Here is an 18,073-nt window from a genome sequence, read left to right on the forward strand (position 1 = left end):
CTCCCAAATAACTTTCCCTCTCTGGCCTATTTACTGTCATCTATTGCTGAATTCACAAGCATTTGCTTTGATTGTTTTACATTTAATTGTCCTACCAAACTTGGACCTGTGTCTCTTTGGGCTGTGTGGCTTACTTTGTGGGTGGGTTTTTTTTTTCCTCTCTCTCTCGTTCTCTGTCTAAACTACCAGCAAACACTGTGTGCATTTGTTTTTTAATTTGTCAAAATTCAATAAAAATATTTCTGATTAAAAAAAAGGTCAAAAGTCAAAAAGCCAAAAGTGTATTGCGGTCTAGGAAGACGAGGGAGGCAAGGAATGGCGTCCAAGCAGGAAAATAATCCAGCAACCTCCTGCTGCAACCACAAAAATTAAGTAGAAGTGGTAGATGAGGAACAGCTGCGGCTGCCTAGTAGCTCCACCTGACACACGGAGGGCCAAAGTCTGAAAAGGACAAAACAAAGAGCAGGAAGGGACAGAAAATAAACAGATAAGGACCCAAAAAAACAGCAAGTCTCACATCCATCCATCCATCCATTTACAATTAGGGTTGTGGGGGTATGCTGGAGCCTATCCCAGCTGACTTCAGCCAATTGCAAAGCACATACTGTATAGACAAACAACCATTCACTTTTACATTTATACCTATGGACAATTTAGAGTCTCCAATTAACCAAACATGCATGTTTTTGGAATGTGGGAGGAAACCGGAGTACCCGGAGAAAACCCCCACACACACGGGGAGAACATGCAAACATGGATAATCGAACCCAGGTCTTCCCGATCTCCAGACTGTGACTGTGTGGCCAACATGCTAACCACTAGACTACCGTGCGACCTGCAAGTGTCACAGTGGATACAAAAATATTAGAAAATGTAAAAAAAACAAGAGCAAAAATGGCAAAAAAAGAGCAAAGCTCACATTTTATACTAATAATATGCTTTTTGCACCCATATCGTAAAGCTGAGATGCATTTTATTCTTGAGATATACATAATTTCTAAGCATAACTACATGTGTTGCTTTACAAAATACCCTTGCATGCTTTCATTCTTTTTGGCCCGTCCTAGGATATGGGCTCATGATGTACATTGTGTCTGTGAAGTCATCTATCTTCTTTCATTTATTGAGGTTCAATAAATCAATGTTGAAGTCCCGGACGCTATTGACCATCATGACCATATTTTGTGGCCTCCTACTCAACATCAAAGTTGAGTCAGGTACGGTACTTTAGCTTTTTGTAAGGAAGAGACCCTTTCATTGTTTTATATTTTTTATCAGCTATGGCCTAGCTTAGCTTGGTTGAAACGTGATTCCGCACTGAATACTTGATGCTGTCCAGCCTCACCGAGACCCTACATCCAGGGGCCCCCAGTTGAGTTGAATTTGAGGCCCCGTTCAAAGATGTTCGCTCTCTGTCCCACTTGGGCTGTTCCAAGTGGGACGTATTTCCCGAACACCTGCTGATTCGCTAGATGAGATTGTAACAATCGTGTCAGGTTAAGAGACTTGCAACAATTGTTATTTCGTAGATAACAAAGTGCTGAGTCAGCATTCTCAGAGAATGACCACATGAGCCAGCATTAAACATGTGTTAGCTGAAGCAGCCATGTGATCGTGACGTCATTGAAAATTTGGATATAAGGAGGCATCGCCGCTCATGTCGACACGCCATCCCTCACAGTATCCTTCCGCATACTCTCCTCAGACCACTGAAGAGGACAACTTGACTCTCGTAAGTTGTTTTTTTGGACACAAACTATTTGCTGGAAATTTTCGGTTTAGTTTTTTCAATTTAGCTTGATAGCCTTTCGTTTATTTTTAAACAATTCACTGATTATTGTTATGGGACTGGGCTTTATAAACTCATTAACCCATGTTGTTTCTAACTATATAAACAACCTTTTAATTTAATAATGAGTGATTATACATGATGTGATAACCAACTGTATGCATGATTGAATTATCTGCAATGTATGTTATTTATTGTTGGTGTTTAGTGACAATGATGACGACTAAAAGTGCATAAAATATAGTTGTTTGTACAGTAGTGATGTTACGAGATGTGGCCAGGCTTTGAAGGGTGTGTGGTTGGTCCCTTGGTGTTAGTGTGTGTGTGTGTGTGTGTGTGTGTGTGTGTGTGTGTGTGACAGACTGGCCAGTCTGGGCCTTCTCTGCTCTCCTGTGATTGGGAGTGGTGTGGCCGTGTGGGGGGCAGGTCTCCTCGCATGTTGTTACATGCTAACTGTTGGCAGTTAGCAGGCTAGCAATGCTAACATGCTTACTGTTAGCATGCTGCAGGGGCCGCAAACCTGCCACACCAACCCCAACCCCAGGAGAGAAGGGCAGGGCTCACCCTGGGGCATCTGTAACCTTCTGCCTCACACACCTACAAAGATGCCATACTTGATAAACTAAACATGGGAACTGATTTGATAACTCCTAATAATCTAACATTATGCTGAGAAACCTATTTCTGAATAAAAATGAATAAAATCTTCCCTGTCTTCCCCATTATTGCCCAAGTTACACAAGCATATTGGGTGCCCTCTTTCATGTTCCACAAGCACTTTCACTGTCCTCTGCCTGCTTAACCCGTGCCATTGTCCTAACACGGCAGAAAATCATCATTACATCGCCTGCCATATCATATCATACTACAATAAAGACTATGAAAATCATCATTACACAACCTGCCATATCATATCATACTCTAATAAAGACTATGAAAATCACTACACAACCTGCCATATCATATCATACTGCAATAAAGACTATGAAAATCATCATTACACAACCTGCCATATATCATACTACAATAAAGACTATGAAAATCATCACTACACAACCTGCCATATCATATCATACTACAATAAAGGCTATGACATCATCTTCATATTTGATGAGTTTTTATGAGTATTAATAGTAATGACAATCTTCACAGGCTTTGATCATTATTAGTGATGCCTACATTTAACAGCTTGTTTTTGTTTTGAGGTCTACTTTGATAACACAGTCCATCGGTCAGGATGGTTGCTTGTCGTCCAGAGATGCTGCTCTTGCTGCTCCTGACAGGTGAGTGATTGACTTGTGCTGTCACATGGTGCTATATGCTCAGTTGGACATGCTAGAGTACATCAAGCAGCTGTAAGGTCATGGCATGCGCATACAGAAAGAGTGGTGACACGCTTTGCTGTGAACTTTGAACCTGGACAACCCCTTCATGTGCTCAGGTGGCGTCATCATGTGCTCGTCAGATTCAGGGGGAAGTGCAGGAAACGGCACACATCAGACCCGCGACATCAATGAGACAGAGGAGCTACAGATCAATGTCACCGGTCCCACCGGTGCACCGGCGATGACCAATCCCACAATGTTGCCGCCCCGCCCATCAGGTCTACAGAAAAGCAACAGTCTTGGCCTCAAGTACAACTTGTCTGGCATAATGGAGAAGGTCGCGCCCGCCGTCGTTCTTGTCTCCAGCTATTTCAAGTACGAAGAAGGCAACACAACAACACAACGTAAGACAATAGCTGCCTTCACTCAGATGCCCTCTTCCCATGCAGGCCCAGTCACTGGAACTGGGCTGGGGAGATGTCCCGTACCCTTGGCTTCATCGTGTCTGAGGACGGACTCATCGTCATTGATGACCACAGGTTCTCAGAGAATGAGCCAGTACAGGTAGGCACTGGCCAATGGGAGGAGAGTAAAGGTAGGCGGTGCCTGATCATGTGACATGAAGTGTTGTAACTGCAGGTGGAGCTGAACAATGGTGCTACATTTGAGGCAGAGATTAAAGACTTTGAGTTGCCTGGCCTCACTGTGATCAAGATCAACACAACCGTGAGTGACAAGACTGCTAAGTGACAACATGCTAGAATGCTACAGTGGTAACGCTTCAGCTAGCATGCTAAAAGCTAATTCCTGTTGTCATTTCAGACCAAACTGCCATTTCTTCGGCTCGGCAATTCGGCGGACCTTTGCCTTGGTGAGAGGGTGTTGGTCATGGGCATGTGGAATGTCACCAAGATCGCCTTCATCAAGGAACTGGACTTCCATCACAATGGCAGACACTACATTAAGATTAAAAACCTCAGCGAGGTGAGTCACGTGATGCCCGATTTATTTGAATGTTGCTTTTGCTGGTCCTCATGACGGCTATGAATTCGGCCAAGTTTCGAAATACATCTTGATTTTGTTCTGCATGTGTTGTTTTCTGACAGTGCGGCACCCTGGATGGTCCTCTTGTCAACTTGGTGAGTGACGTCTTCTGACCTTTGACTCAGCTGCTCCACACCAAACTCTCTGAACATTTGCTGCCATCCCTTTTAATTCATGAGGTTGTGTTTGTCCTGCAGGACGGAGAAGTGGTCGGCACTATCAGTAGACAGGACATTGATGGGCACATTGCCATCTCTTCAGAGGAGATCAGAGAGTACCTGGGCAAGGTCGAAGGTTGGTACCGCCTTCACCTTGAGGTCAACATGAGGATGAACCTTTGTGTTGTTTTGAGCAGTGATAAACCGCCTGAAGGAGGACACTGGCATCTGGATGATTAGCCTCACACCAAAGTAAGTGTCTCGCACACGCACACGATGATGATTATAATTAGACCTGTTGTGGTGTGTCCAGGTTGGCCAAGGAGCTCAAGAAGGGACTGTGGGACTTCCCAGACGTCACCTCTGGTGCTTACATCATGGGCGTCTTCGACTGGCCTCCTGCCAAGGCGTAAGTGCTCGTGACTGGACCAGACCCTCACACACACTGACACACATCAAAGTGCACTGATTTTACCAGATGAGGAGGCGGGTCCAAAAAGCTGTGCTTGAATCGTAGGTGAGCGGTCATGTGACAAAGTTCTTTTCTTCTGCGGGAAGGACGAGTGATAGATGTGGTGCTGTTGTTCTAACCTTTGCTCTCCTAGAACGTTCTCATCAAAGAGCACCAAAAGTCTCACCTCTTGTCAAAGTACATTATTTGGGTGACATCACAACCTCTGCAGCCTCTCATTGGACCTTCATTGTCTTTCTGTTGTGTCCAGTGTGTTGTGTTTTATTTGTGTTTTTTGTGTGTTTGCAACACAGCGCCGGTCTGCAGAAGGGTGATGTCATCATCGGCGTCGATGGCAAGCGTGTGACATCCGCCAGTGACGTCTACGCCGCCATCAAGCGAGGCTACCAGTTTTGTGTGCAGGTGAAGCGGGGCTACACGGTTGTCACTCTCGTCATCGTGCCCTAGGAGAACGACCATTGACCCTGCGAGGCCAATTGGTGTTTCCACAACCTGTTATAGCCAGACTGGCACCGTGGAACACATGCTAACTTAGATACTAACTTTATTCCGTTTCATTTTAACACTGAGCCCTTATGGGTGGTAGGAGGAAGGAGGGCTATCTGTCATGCTTGGAGGTTTTACATGCATACATGCCAAGCAAATCCACACATACATCTGCAATATTTGTCAAGTACTATGTTTTAATCAGTAGTCATAGTAGCCGAATATATGATCTTTTTTCATGCAAAGAGTGCACTCTTTTGGGAAAAGTGATGTGTGACAAGAACAACGTATGATGCAATGTAAGTACAATCCATGGAACAGGTTAAAACCAGTAAGAAGACGACCTCTGAGTAAGGCGTCGGGCAAGGGACGGTCTGCAGACAGTCGATCCTTCAGTTTGCCCCACACACTTTCATTTTCAATCATGTAATTTTCTCATGTTTATGTAAGTTTTACTGTTTTTGCTAATTACTATTAGTACACTTATTGTTTTTATCCCCTCACACACATTGGCATTTGGCTCTTTTCACCAAACATTTCCCCTTTTTTATTTTGGACATTTCACCCCCTTTTCACATCTATGCCAAGGTTTTTGAAGGTTAAATCAAGGTCAGTTGGGAGCAATAGTGTCTAGTAGTAATTAGCAACTTTTACCATATACTGTATTTGACAAGTACTATTATAACTGCTTTGTGTGGTTTTGCATTTTTATATTGCCCTTGCATAATCCTGCAATAAACTTTCTTTTTGAGCAACTGAAAAGCACCGTAGTGGACATTCACATTTTTGACAAGTTCTTGATGACTGTAAAAAGAAGTAAATAAAATGATTCCTATGTACAACGACTTGTAAAAGACCACTCACCTCTACAGCCAACTCCAGCCATGGACATAATTTGGGGTGGGGACAGAGGGGACACGTCCCCTGCACTTTTTCCAAAAGAAGTTTTGGTCCCCTGCAGTTTTTACCATCCAAAAACAATATATATAATCAGGGGTGTCAAATTCGTTTTCATTGGTGTCCACATAACAGTTATGGCTGCCCTCAGAGGGCTGGTTGTAAGTGTGAATATGTATGTCAATACAAATGTATAATTGCCTCAGGATATTATAACATAGTGCCCTGCGATTGGCTGGTGACCAATCCAGGGTGTACCCCGCCTCTCGGCCGAAGTCAGGTGGGGTAGGCTCCAGCATAGCCCCGCAACCCTAGTGAAGATAAGCGGCATCGAAAACGGATGGACATCACACAATTGTCCATGCATTTGATTAACATATATTTATATATTTTAATACTTTTTTTAAAATTAAGAAATGGATGGATAACTTGCTTTTAGTATTTATTTTTGATAACAAAAAAAATGCTTGGCATGTCTTCTTGCATGGATCATCCATCCATTTTCTATGCCGTTTCTCCTCATTAGGGTTGCAGGGGCATGCTGAAGCCTATCCCAGCTGACTTAGCCAAGCTACGGATTAGCTGGGCTGTGACAAGGAAGGCCCATCGATTCACTCGGTGCGTCTCTCTGCGAGGCTGCGCTTTGTCTACGTAAACAGAAAATTGCCACTCGTGGTGGAACACGTGGCAGTGTTGTGCCTGAGCACAGGGCGTCTCAGCTGCACCCACACACCAAGCACACCCCTCTGGAGACATAAATAGATCTCCAACTCCTTGACTGTGATGGAGATTCTTTGTTCTGTGAATACGCTATCATTACATTCACAGGGAGCATCATGCAATATGAACTGTCACAGGGCTATAGGGAACACTGAAGTTATTTTAAAATATAATTAAAGTGCACAAGTTAGTTCATTAATGTTTAATTAGAAGTGACAATAGAATTGTCACCAATGACACCACAGCATGGCAGCATAACCACTTAGAGCATATATCAAACATTTGCAAAAAGTGCTTGATATAAGTAAAGACATTGCAAAAATTAGTACATCTTCTATTGATCCAAATAGTTTTTAACACAACTTTAGCATTTAACACCTCCAAAATAAATGATTTTTTTTTTAAATGTATTTTTTAATTTTATGTAGAGCCTTAGCTTCAGGGTCCGTTCTTAATTTCTCAATAATAATTGTTGATTGAGTTGGGGAAATGATTTGATGTAATGTAATGTAATATTTTTTTCATTTTATTTTGAAGATATTAGTTTTTTTAACTAAAATCATTCCCATTATGAACTACTCCGCTTTACTCCCACATTCCAAAAACACGCATGTTAGGTTAAATATTGTTAATTGTCCATAGGTATGAATGTGAGTGTGAACGGTTGTTTGTCTATATGTGCCATGCAATTGGCTGGCAACTAGGGTGTACCTTTTGCCTCTCGCCCAAAGTGAGCTGGCATAGGCTCCAGCATACCCCCGCAAGCCTATTGAGGCTAAGCGACATAGAAGATGGATTTTCTAGAAACTCGACTCAAAGTTTGAACCCACCTGATGGTGTGGTCATCAGACATACTGATGATGTGGTTGCTGTCCTTAAGAGAAACTCAGGCATGTCACTCCTTTGTTGTGAGCATCCTCAAACCTGCACAGGCACAAGCCACTCTGGATCTCCCAAACCTTGTATGCAACACATACACATAGGGTTATATACTGTATGTATTTCATAGTTAATACAGGATAGTCTTTTCAGTTGTATAGTTTCATTGTTAAGTAAAAGCTGCTTTTACCTTTTATTTTTCCATTTTGAGCTCCAGTGGCCAGTAGATCAGAATCTTGACTGAAGCACATGCACAACACAGCATCATCCATCATCACGAAGCCATCTTAGGCCTGGTACTTTAAATCCTAATGCATACACAGGGAAGAGCAAAGAAAGTCATGAACATGTTTATTTTGTATTTGTTTTATACCTGTTTGTTTTTACCACGACTATTCTGACATTTACCTTGCTGATGCTGCCAGTGTAGAAGTTCCACACTTCAAGCAGCACTATAACACAGGAGTCTCATAAGGTGAAGCGTCCACAACAAGGAATAATCCCACACCATGCTGCTGCAGCTGAGTGGAATTAAAGGCTGAGTGGATGGAACGCAGCTGTGCTCATCCCGTAGCTCCACCCAACTCAGGTGAACCAGCATCTGAGAAAACAAAAAAGCGGAAGCAGTCGGGGTACAAATAGTACAAATACAGAAACCTGTGTATGAGACCAGCAGATGTCACCGCAGGTCGTGACTTTTTTTTGTTTTTGCTTTCGAAGCTTGTCATTAGTTTACCTGCTTTCATGCAATCATCACCAAACTTTGTGGCCATATAGTTGGTAAAGAGCCACTCAAATTATTGATTTTGTGGTGGTTGTTAACATTGACCTTAAAGGCATAATCACAAAGTTTGGTTTGGTTTGGTTTAGTTTATTTGAACATGAAGGTTACAATGGAATACATCTCGTGAATCATTCTTTGACAGTTCCACATGTCCAAAAGGAGTAGGAAGAAGCAAAGCTTATTTAATCCTACCCCCCATCCATTCTACATCTAATACAGTACATGTAGTTCACTTCCTGGATTCCATGTCATGTTTTCAGTGATAGTCAGGATAACACATAATAACACATCCCCCCCCCAAAAAAGAGAGAACATTCATAATAATGATAATAATGATGACAATACTAAATAAATAAATAAATAAGAACAAAGCTTTTTTTTTTTTTTCCCTTTCCTTTTTTTTTTTTTTTTTTAAACACAACAAAGAAAATTATAAAATAAATAAATAAATAAATAAAAATAAATAAATAAAAAATAAAATTTAATTAATTAAATAAAAAATAAAATAAAATAAAATAAAATAAAATAGAAAATAAAAAAAATAAATAAAATAAAATAACAAACCTGACAGAACAATCAGGACTCTTCTGCCTTGTATTTAGCAAACATCAACTGCTTGTATTGTTTTTTGAATTTGCTCATCTCTGTACATTGTTTGAGTTCTTTACTCAATCCGTTCCATAATTTAATTCCACACACGGAAATGCTGTGGGTTTTCAGCGTTGTTCTCGCATATAAATGTTTTAGGTTTAATTTTCCTCTAAGATCATATTTCTCCTCTCTGATTGAGAAATACTTGATTAGATTTTTGGGTAACGAGTTATTATTAACTTTATACATTATTCTAGCGGTTTGAAAGTGTACTAAATCTGCGAATTTTAATATCTGTGATTTTAAAAATAAAGGGTTTGTATGTTCTCTATACTTGGCATTATGAATTATCCTCACAGATCTTTTTTGCAGTACAGTGAGTGAGTGAAGATTACTTTTGTAGTTATTTCCCCATATCTCCACACAATACGTTAGATATGGTAATACTAAGGAACAGTACAGAGTGTGGAGTGATTTTTGATCAAGAAGATATTTTGCTTTATTCAATATAGAGATATTTCTCGCCACCTTTTGTTGTATATATTTAATATGAGATTTCCAACTCATTTTTTCATCTATTATAACCCCAAGGAATTTATATTCTTCCACTTTTTCAATATCCGTTCCATTAATTTGTATTTGGTCGTACGTGTCCTTTCTACTATTACCAAATAACATTATTTTAGTTTTACTTAAATTCAGAGATAATCTATTCTTGTCAAACCATGACTTTAATATGACCATTTCATCCTTGACCTTTTTAATGAGTTCTTGTGTGCTTTCACCAGAACAGAAAGCAGTGGTATCATCGGCGAATAAGACCAACTTTAAGTTGTTAGTTACTTTGCAAATGTCGTTAATGTACAAGTTAAACAGTTTTGGTCCCAGTATGGACCCCTGTGGTACTCCACACGTATTGTGTAGACTCCCAGATGTATATTCTCCTAGCTTTACAAATTGTTTCCTCTTTGCTAGGTAGCTTTTAACCCAATTTAAGACTAAACCTCTAATTCCGTACCTTTCTAATTTTGAAATTAAAATAGTGTGATTAATTGTATCGAAAGCTTTTGTCAGATCCATGAATACTGCAGCTGCGCATCTTCTGTTGTCTATGGCAGTAGTGATTTCCTCCGTGATTTCCATCAGTGCCATAGAAGTTGAAATGTTGGCTCTGTAACCATATTGACTACTTGCCAATAATTCATTCTTATTAATAAATTTGTCCAACCTATTATTAAATAGCTTCTCCACAATTTTCGAGAATTGTGGTAACAAGGAAACTGGTCGATAATTTGTAAATTGGTGTTTGTCTCCTTTTTTGAAAATTGGAACCACCTTGGCTGTTTTCATTTTGCTTGGAAATATTCCAGTCTGAAATGATAAATTACTGATATATGTTAACGGTGTAGTTCACTAGTTCACTAGTAAGCAACAACCACATCAATTTGCAACAAACCAAATGGAGTTATTCCACAAATTAAAGGGCAGGATGAGGGCTTTCTTCATATGTAATTCTTTGATCAATATTCACGGATTAGATGGGTTATGGTTTGAGTCAGGGTTAGGAGTTAGGGTTAGGATTACAGTGGCTCATACAAAACACTTCAAAGCTTTCAGCAGGCTGAAATGTGATGGTCATGTCTATGTAAATCACTGAAAACACACTGATTTTGTATGCCACACAACAGAACCATCTAATTTGTGTTTACCTTGATGTGGCGGAACAGCTGGGTTGGACAAGCCTCTTTCTCTGAGTACCTATCCTTGTTCGTGAGCGTGTCAAAGGTCATTTCAGGGGAGAGAGTATCTGAAGACTGCTCCAGTCTCAAAGACTAAAAAAATCAGAAGAAGACAATTGGAATGTATGAAGTGACTTCAGGAGAGGATGTGTCTATGCAGTGCGGAGACTTACACTGACTTGCTCCAGGAGGCCCATGAGGCGTGACGGCGGCACCACGCTCACCTCCCTCACCAGCGCCTCGGCAATGGCCCTGCGCCGCTTCTCCTTGCTGCTGCCTTTAGGGTACTGTATGCCTGCAGTGGAAGCATTGGAAGCAGGGTGTCACTATTCCACATACCCTCTCATGAACGAGCCCTTTAAAGGGATAGTTCGTATTTTTTGACATGAAGTTGTATGACCGCCCCATCAGCAGTGTACTACATCAACAGTGACTTACTCCCCAATTGGTCCTGTGAGTCCAGTTCTGGTCGAATTTCCGTGACGAGGAACGTAGTTCCGCTTAGCTGCTGGGGCCACTTAAGTAAAGAGTTTGGCTTCTCAAAGTAATATGTCTTTAAAAGAGTAATACATTTGCATGACAAAAATGCCTCCTCAAAAACATCAGACCTCACAAATCGCACTGCGTTATATTTGTCCCCCGCCGTATCCCTGCGTACTGTCGCCTGTGCATTCATTTGCTGCTCAGGATGTCATACAACTTCATGTCAAAAAATCCGAACTATCCCTTCAATGCCTCAACGTGATGCTCTTGAACATAACTTTGTTAAGCATGGTAGAAACTCAGTATACGCAATTGCCATTAGTCCTGCTAGCAGGGTACCTTACATGGCTCACATGTTTGTGATGGTCATGCAAATTGCACTCATTGAAACCATAGGAGAACCCACCATATAGCACTGTTGCCCAAAGGACATTTATATCGTGCAGAATTCAGCAGACACGTGTGCATAAAACAACTACTGTATGCCTTCCTTCGCAGTCTTTCCGTACACCTAATGATATAGTTGCATGATTAACTCTACAAGATACAGTTTTCTATAACATGAATTCTAAATAATGCATTTTAAGCCATGCAAAAATTAAAGTGTCTATTCAATACGATCTCACTCATTCGTAATGAACAACAGTAAAATTAAAGTGTCCTTACTCCGAGGGCTCAACCTCCACAGTCACCCTGTCCTTGTCTCCTGTAGATGTTGGAACACACTCACCAAGTCCTCACCAAAGCCACGTGCAGCAGGTCCACCGAGGACAGCCCACGACACGTGTTTCTCGTGGGTGTCATCCCGGCTAGTGTTCCCACAAATCTCCAGGACAGTTGGCTGGGGGTTCTTACATTATAGCGATCTAATTGATCTCATTTATTATGTTTTGTGTAAAACTAAGACATGAATAACATCAAATTAAAACCACAAAATGAATGCCGACCCACCATCCACCAGTTCAAGTTCCAGCCAAGTTTTTCCAGAGAGATTATTACATCGCTGTTTGACGTGTGTGGTACAAGGCAGTGCGCTAGCATGAATTAACATGAGACAAATGTACACATTAGCACTCAATAAGTCATCAAAACTTACCTTAATACATTCCCACATAGTATCAGCATTTGACACCAAATATGAGGTGAAAGAAAAATGGTAAAAATACAGTAGTAGTCTATCTGTGCAGCAAGAGATAAAGTTAGCACACGCACAATGGACATGCGTCAAGTGAGACGGATATAACAGAGAGAATCCGGCCACTTTTCAAAATTAAACAAAAAAAAGGAAAATTATTGGAATGGAAATTATTTTTTTTCCTGTGCGACCCGGTGCTTGGAAGAGATGTGTCATTATTCAAGGGGCTTTGCACTGTTTATTTATTGTGTATTATTGATTGGACTGAAGGCTAAGACTTCTGTTTTTTCATTGTTAATATTTTATATAGGTAAATAGATGGGTGTTTATTGTCATTGCACACGGTATACAGTATATCGAAACTTAGTTTGGTGGCTCCGCTTCCATTTCTAGCAACATTGACATGTTTAAACGTAAATGTTCCAAATGTTACTGGTATAAAAATATAGATATCAGATTTAGAATGTAAAATATTGATCCCATCAAACAAAGAGATGTTCATTCAGCAAGTCATTTTTTGGTCTGTGTCTAAACAATTGATACATTTGACATGTTATTCTGTTGACTTTATTTTTGCCAGTGCCTTATTGCATGCGTGGGGATATGATGTGCTCTTCTACACATGTGAAAACACTGTAAGAATGCCACTTTCATATAATTGGCATCTTTATCTTATAATGTAAGATTAATGTCTACATTAACCGTAGAATGGAATTACTTGTAAACTGCATCGAATCGTATCGAATCAATCCGTTTTTAAAATATGTTGTTTTTGAACTGGATCGTAACATTTGTATCTAGATTCAAATCGAATCGTCTTTCACAAAGAGACTTACATCCCTACTTACATCCCTACTTACTATGGGTTCTCTGTTTAAAGAGCTTTTGGGTGTCTAGAAAGGTGCAACATAAATCCAATCAATCATTATTAATACGCATCTAGAAGATATGATATTTAGTTATTTATAGTTATTATGGCAGATTTAGTAATTTAGTAGCCTTGAAATTGCCTTATTGCAAACAAAGCTACGGTACATATGGAAAAACAAACAGTGAGCCTGTAAAACCCGTTGAGCATAAAATCTGAATAAAACGTTGCTCTTCTTGTACTCCTTTGGTTACCTGCCTTGCATGTGAGCATTAACACCCTTTAAAGCCACACAAATACAAACAATCTCAACACGCCCGGAGCACTCTCAAGCACCGCCCCTGACAACCTCTGCAGTATAGAGGTGACATTTGTGTCATAAGACCGCACTCATGCACCTGTGTCTCAGGTGTCAGCACACACACACACACAGACGCTGAAGCAACAACGTGATTTTGGTAAGACAAGCTTTGATTCCATTATTTCCAACATATCTGAAAGGCTCCTCACAGTCAGGTTTATTCTGGAAAATAACATAAAACATGGATCACTTATGTTGTGCGAGCCTGTTGTGTACCTCTGGCAACATCATGTCTGTTGGGAAATTGTACAATAGGGATACATGTGTTGTACCTCATTAAGACATTTTCTCCTGCAATTAACAGCTTGTCTGCTGAACATAGTAGATTAGCAGTTAAGATGGGATTTGATGTGATCAGTCCCCATTACTGTCTTTGGATATTGCATATCTTCCACATGTACAAACACGACTGAAAAATATTCATATTACTTACTGTATATTACACAATGTTTTTTTTATTATTTGTATGATTTTTAGGATGTTTCAAATGATTATTTCATTTTAAATAGCGAACTACTTTAAAAGAATCAATTGGTTATGAATTAATCAAAAGTATTATATATTTAGATTTATATCTTATTTATTCTATTTAAATCAATGTTGAGTACTTTAATACTGAATCAATATTTATATACTGTAATGTATATATACATTGATACAAATACATGTATGATGTAGGTCAGGGGTTGGCAACCTGGCGCATCAAAAGGGCCATTTGGGTCCATTTCCACCAAATTAAAATCCACCTGGAGGCCACAAAACGTATTTGACCACTAAATTGAAGGGAACCATACATATATAGTTTCCCAAAGCGTATTGTCACATTCCTCTTCTGTTTTCTTGTTCCTCTTGGTGGAGTGACCAGCCCCGCCTGTTGCCACCTGGCAATCGGTCATGTTTCTTTAGCCTTTTCTTCAGCCATCTCCCCTGATTTCGGATCAACATTTGCAATAAAAGTGTTGTAACACATTTAGTTTCAGTTCCAGTACTACTCTCCTTCAGTTGCCATTGTTCATTACAGACAAAGGAAGCTAACAAGCGAATGATTTAACCAGCATCATGGTTTCTCTCCATGTTGACTCACCAGAAAACAGACGCAAAACTTTGAAACGGCAGAAAGATAAAAGAGTTCCATGCGGCTCCGGAGCCGCGGGTTGCAGACCCCTGGTGTATCTATTTGCATGTATAATTGTAATGCTTTAAAAAGTTGCTCTAAATGTCAAATAACCGTACATTAATTCACAAAAATGCAGTAATGCCGCTGAGGAAGTAAACTTTTAATTCCCAAGTTACTGGTTCACGTAATCATAGCACTAGCACACTACATACTAACTTGGATTCCACTGGCAACTTTTTTTTTTTAATATTATTTTATAAAATCAGCCTTTCCCAATCTAGGGACACAGTTTTTATTAAAAATACTTAATTAAGCAAGCCTCCCTGGGGAGGTTGTTCGGGGCATGTCCGACCAGTAGGAGGCCTTGGGGAAGACACAGGACACATTGGAGAGACTACAGTCATGGACAAAATTATCAAACCACCCTTGTTTCTTCAGTTTCTTGCTCATTTTAATGCCTGATACATCTACAGGTACCTTTCTTTGGACAAATATAACAATGACATCAAAAATAGCTCATAAGAGTTAGATGTTTTGGCAGTACAATGCTATAGCTATTCATGTATAAGAACTTACATGATTTTGGTTATTATCAAGAAAACCATGGAAGTTGCTAGATGTCAGCTCTTAAATTAAACTCTTATGAGTTATATTTGTTATCATCATTATATTTGTCAAAAAAAATGTACATTTAGTTGTACCAGGCATTAAAATGGATCAATCAACTGAAGAAACAAGGGTGGCCTAATCATTTTTTCTATGACTGTATGTCTCTCAACTGGCCTGGGAATGCCTCGGGATCCGCCGTGAGGAACCGGATGAAGTAGCCAGGGAGTGGGAAGTCTGGGCTTCCCTGCTTAGGCTCGGATAAGTGGAAAAAGATGGCTTAATGGATTAATTAAACAATTCATTTATGAGGCAGACAAGTAGTATAGAAAACGGATGAAGTTCATCAGTGTTTACTATTAAAGTAATAATAAATAACAATTACTTAGTTACAAAATATTAGTTATAAAATATTACAAAATATAAAATAAAATATCAATATATTATGTGTACATATAGTATTTATTTACTTAAAAACAATACATTTGATCCAACGTATTAATAAGGTAAAACATGTATATTATTATTATTAATTACATTTATATTTTTAAAATCAATGTTTACTGTTAAAATCATTTAAAAATTGTGAATACATATTAAAATGATATGTGTACCTTTTTAATTCTAGTCTTGAGTTGAAAAGGAGCTCAGACCCTGTTTTAATTCTCATAAGATTGTAAGAAATAAGGAATGCATAGAGAGATTGGAAAAGAGCGAACATGTTTTCAAAGCATGTCAACAAAGGCTCGGCTTTCGTAAATAGCACATTCATCACTGACAATGTTTGGGTATTCCTGCTTGTATAAGCTTGAACAAACACTTGATACTGCTTTTGACTCACACACACATCTCAGTGACACACACAAAGACGAATGTTGCAATTGTGTTCAAAGAATCGTTAGGGCGAGAGCTCTGTGCGGGATGCAATTGACTCATTTCTCCATGTAATCATTACTAGTTGGTATGTCAATCATCAGCAAGGCAACCAAGAACAAGATCCAAAAACAATGACGAACAATTACAAGAAAAAAAGGAGCTGAGAATAAAGTGGAACCTCTAAAAGTCGTGCAAAAAAAATGTTCCCATAGAAAATAAATAATGCAAATAGCAAGAATCTGTTCCAGGGTCAAAATGTCACCATTATAAGAAAGTTTTTTAACTGCAATTGTAACATTCTCATCCATCATACAAGTGTGAAAATAACTATGCTGTACTACTATACTCATCAGATAAGATAATAATAATAAACGATAGTGTGAATGTGAGCCTGCTTATTTCGCTGAACAAGCCTTGTTGTGGCTGCTCATTCAAATGTCGCAAATCCAAAAGAAAAATCCATCCATTTTCTATGCCGCTTCTCCTGTTTAGGGTCGCGGGGGTATGCTGGAGCCTATCTCAGCTGACTTCGGGCGAGAGGCGGGGTACACCCTTGACTGGTCGCTAGCCAATCGCAACAACCATTCACACTCACATTCATACCTATGGACAATTTAGAGTCGCCAATGAACCTAACATGCATCTTTTTGGAATGTTGGAGGAAACCGGAGTACCCGGAGAAAACCCACGCACGCACAGGGAGAACATGCAAACTCCACACATAAATGCCCCAGGGGAGAATCGAACCCAGGTCTTCCCGATCTCCAGACTGTGAATGTGTGGCCAACGTGCTAACCACTAGACCACCGTGCAGCCCAAAAGAAAAATTCCAAAGAAAAAGCAAAACACACCTTCAGAACTAATCGTTAAAAGCTTGTTGAGCTGCCCTTTAAGATTACATTTTGACGTCTTGCATTTGATGTCATGACAAAAACTTTGATCTCTGAAGTTAAGGGCCAGGGACAACTGCATTGTTGTGTATCACGCGCCTATATTGCAATACGTTACATTTCTGGTTCTATGGTTATAATAACACTTTTTGTCTCTGCCATCAATGGTACTCTTTTATGGTGGCCTACAAAAAAAAAGACAAAGAAAAAGCACTTGTGGGTTTAATCCGTTAGGAATTTACTGTAGCTCAAGTCTTGCAAGACGAGAATGTGTGATGAACGCTAACAAAAAGTTATTTGTGATGTTAAGCACAGGTAGCAAAAACGGCAGTACTGTTAAGCCAAAAAAAATGGAGGTGGTCCTTGGTGTAAAACGCTTGAGAACCAATGCGGGGTGTCCAAAGACAAAAAAAACAGCAAAAATTGGAAAAATAGAGCAAAAAGGCACAATGTAAAGACAAAAACTAATACTAATAAATACTAAAATATTACTACTACTAATACTACTACTAATACTAATAAATAGAATATAAATATATACTGTATATTTCAAGACAAAGCTTGGTGCCCTTTCTAGTTATTAGTATCAACATATTTAATGTAGTGTTCACTATATAATGTATTTGTGTGCAACCTTTTTTCAGACTTTTTACAAAATAAAAAAACCTCCCTGCGAATGACATAAAAACGGTGTAAGTAGAGTACATTTCATATTTCTGTCTGCATCACATCATGTTCCTTTGCTAACGCGCTGTTTTTCCACTGATATTTTTTTTTCTTGTCTTAAAAAGACATCAAATGCTTTTTGTTTTCATTGTATGGAGACGGACAGTGTTGAATTTCAGCATTCTTC

General features: G+C 39.5%; 2 protein-coding genes across 3 annotated transcripts in view; both read left to right on the top strand.

Moving 5' to 3' along the window:
• Positions 1 to 1,646: 1,646 nt before the first annotated feature.
• Positions 1,647 to 6,036, top strand: LOC129183241 (serine protease HTRA1A-like). 2 transcript variants are annotated; one of them, XM_054780264.1, is made up of 11 exons: positions 1,647 to 1,732; positions 2,995 to 3,072; positions 3,231 to 3,489; positions 3,564 to 3,678; positions 3,754 to 3,840; positions 3,937 to 4,098; positions 4,221 to 4,253; positions 4,356 to 4,452; positions 4,514 to 4,568; positions 4,630 to 4,725; positions 5,082 to 6,036. In XM_054780264.1, the coding sequence occupies exons 2-11, from the start codon at positions 3,027 to 3,029 to the stop codon at positions 5,233 to 5,235; spliced, it is 1,104 nt and encodes a 367-aa protein (XP_054636239.1). In that variant the 5' UTR covers positions 1,647 to 1,732; positions 2,995 to 3,026; the 3' UTR covers positions 5,236 to 6,036. The 2 variants fall into 2 exon arrangements, with proteins under 2 accessions (XP_054636239.1, XP_054636241.1); XM_054780266.1 differs by having other exon boundaries at positions 1,661 to 1,732; positions 3,255 to 3,489.
• A 7,661-nt stretch (positions 6,037 to 13,697) lies between these two features.
• Positions 13,698 to 18,073, top strand: part of LOC129183238 (uncharacterized) — a 55,048-nt gene continuing 50,672 nt past the window's right edge. The window contains exon 1 of the mRNA XM_054780259.1: positions 13,698 to 13,828. The gene's annotated coding sequence lies outside the window, so the exon portion shown is untranslated. The remainder of the gene's footprint in view (positions 13,829 to 18,073) is intronic.

The sequence above is a fragment of the Dunckerocampus dactyliophorus genome, chromosome 6 (genome assembly GCF_027744805.1).
Source record: "Dunckerocampus dactyliophorus isolate RoL2022-P2 chromosome 6, RoL_Ddac_1.1, whole genome shotgun sequence".
In the NCBI taxonomy this organism is placed as follows: domain Eukaryota; kingdom Metazoa; phylum Chordata; class Actinopteri; order Syngnathiformes; family Syngnathidae; genus Dunckerocampus; species Dunckerocampus dactyliophorus.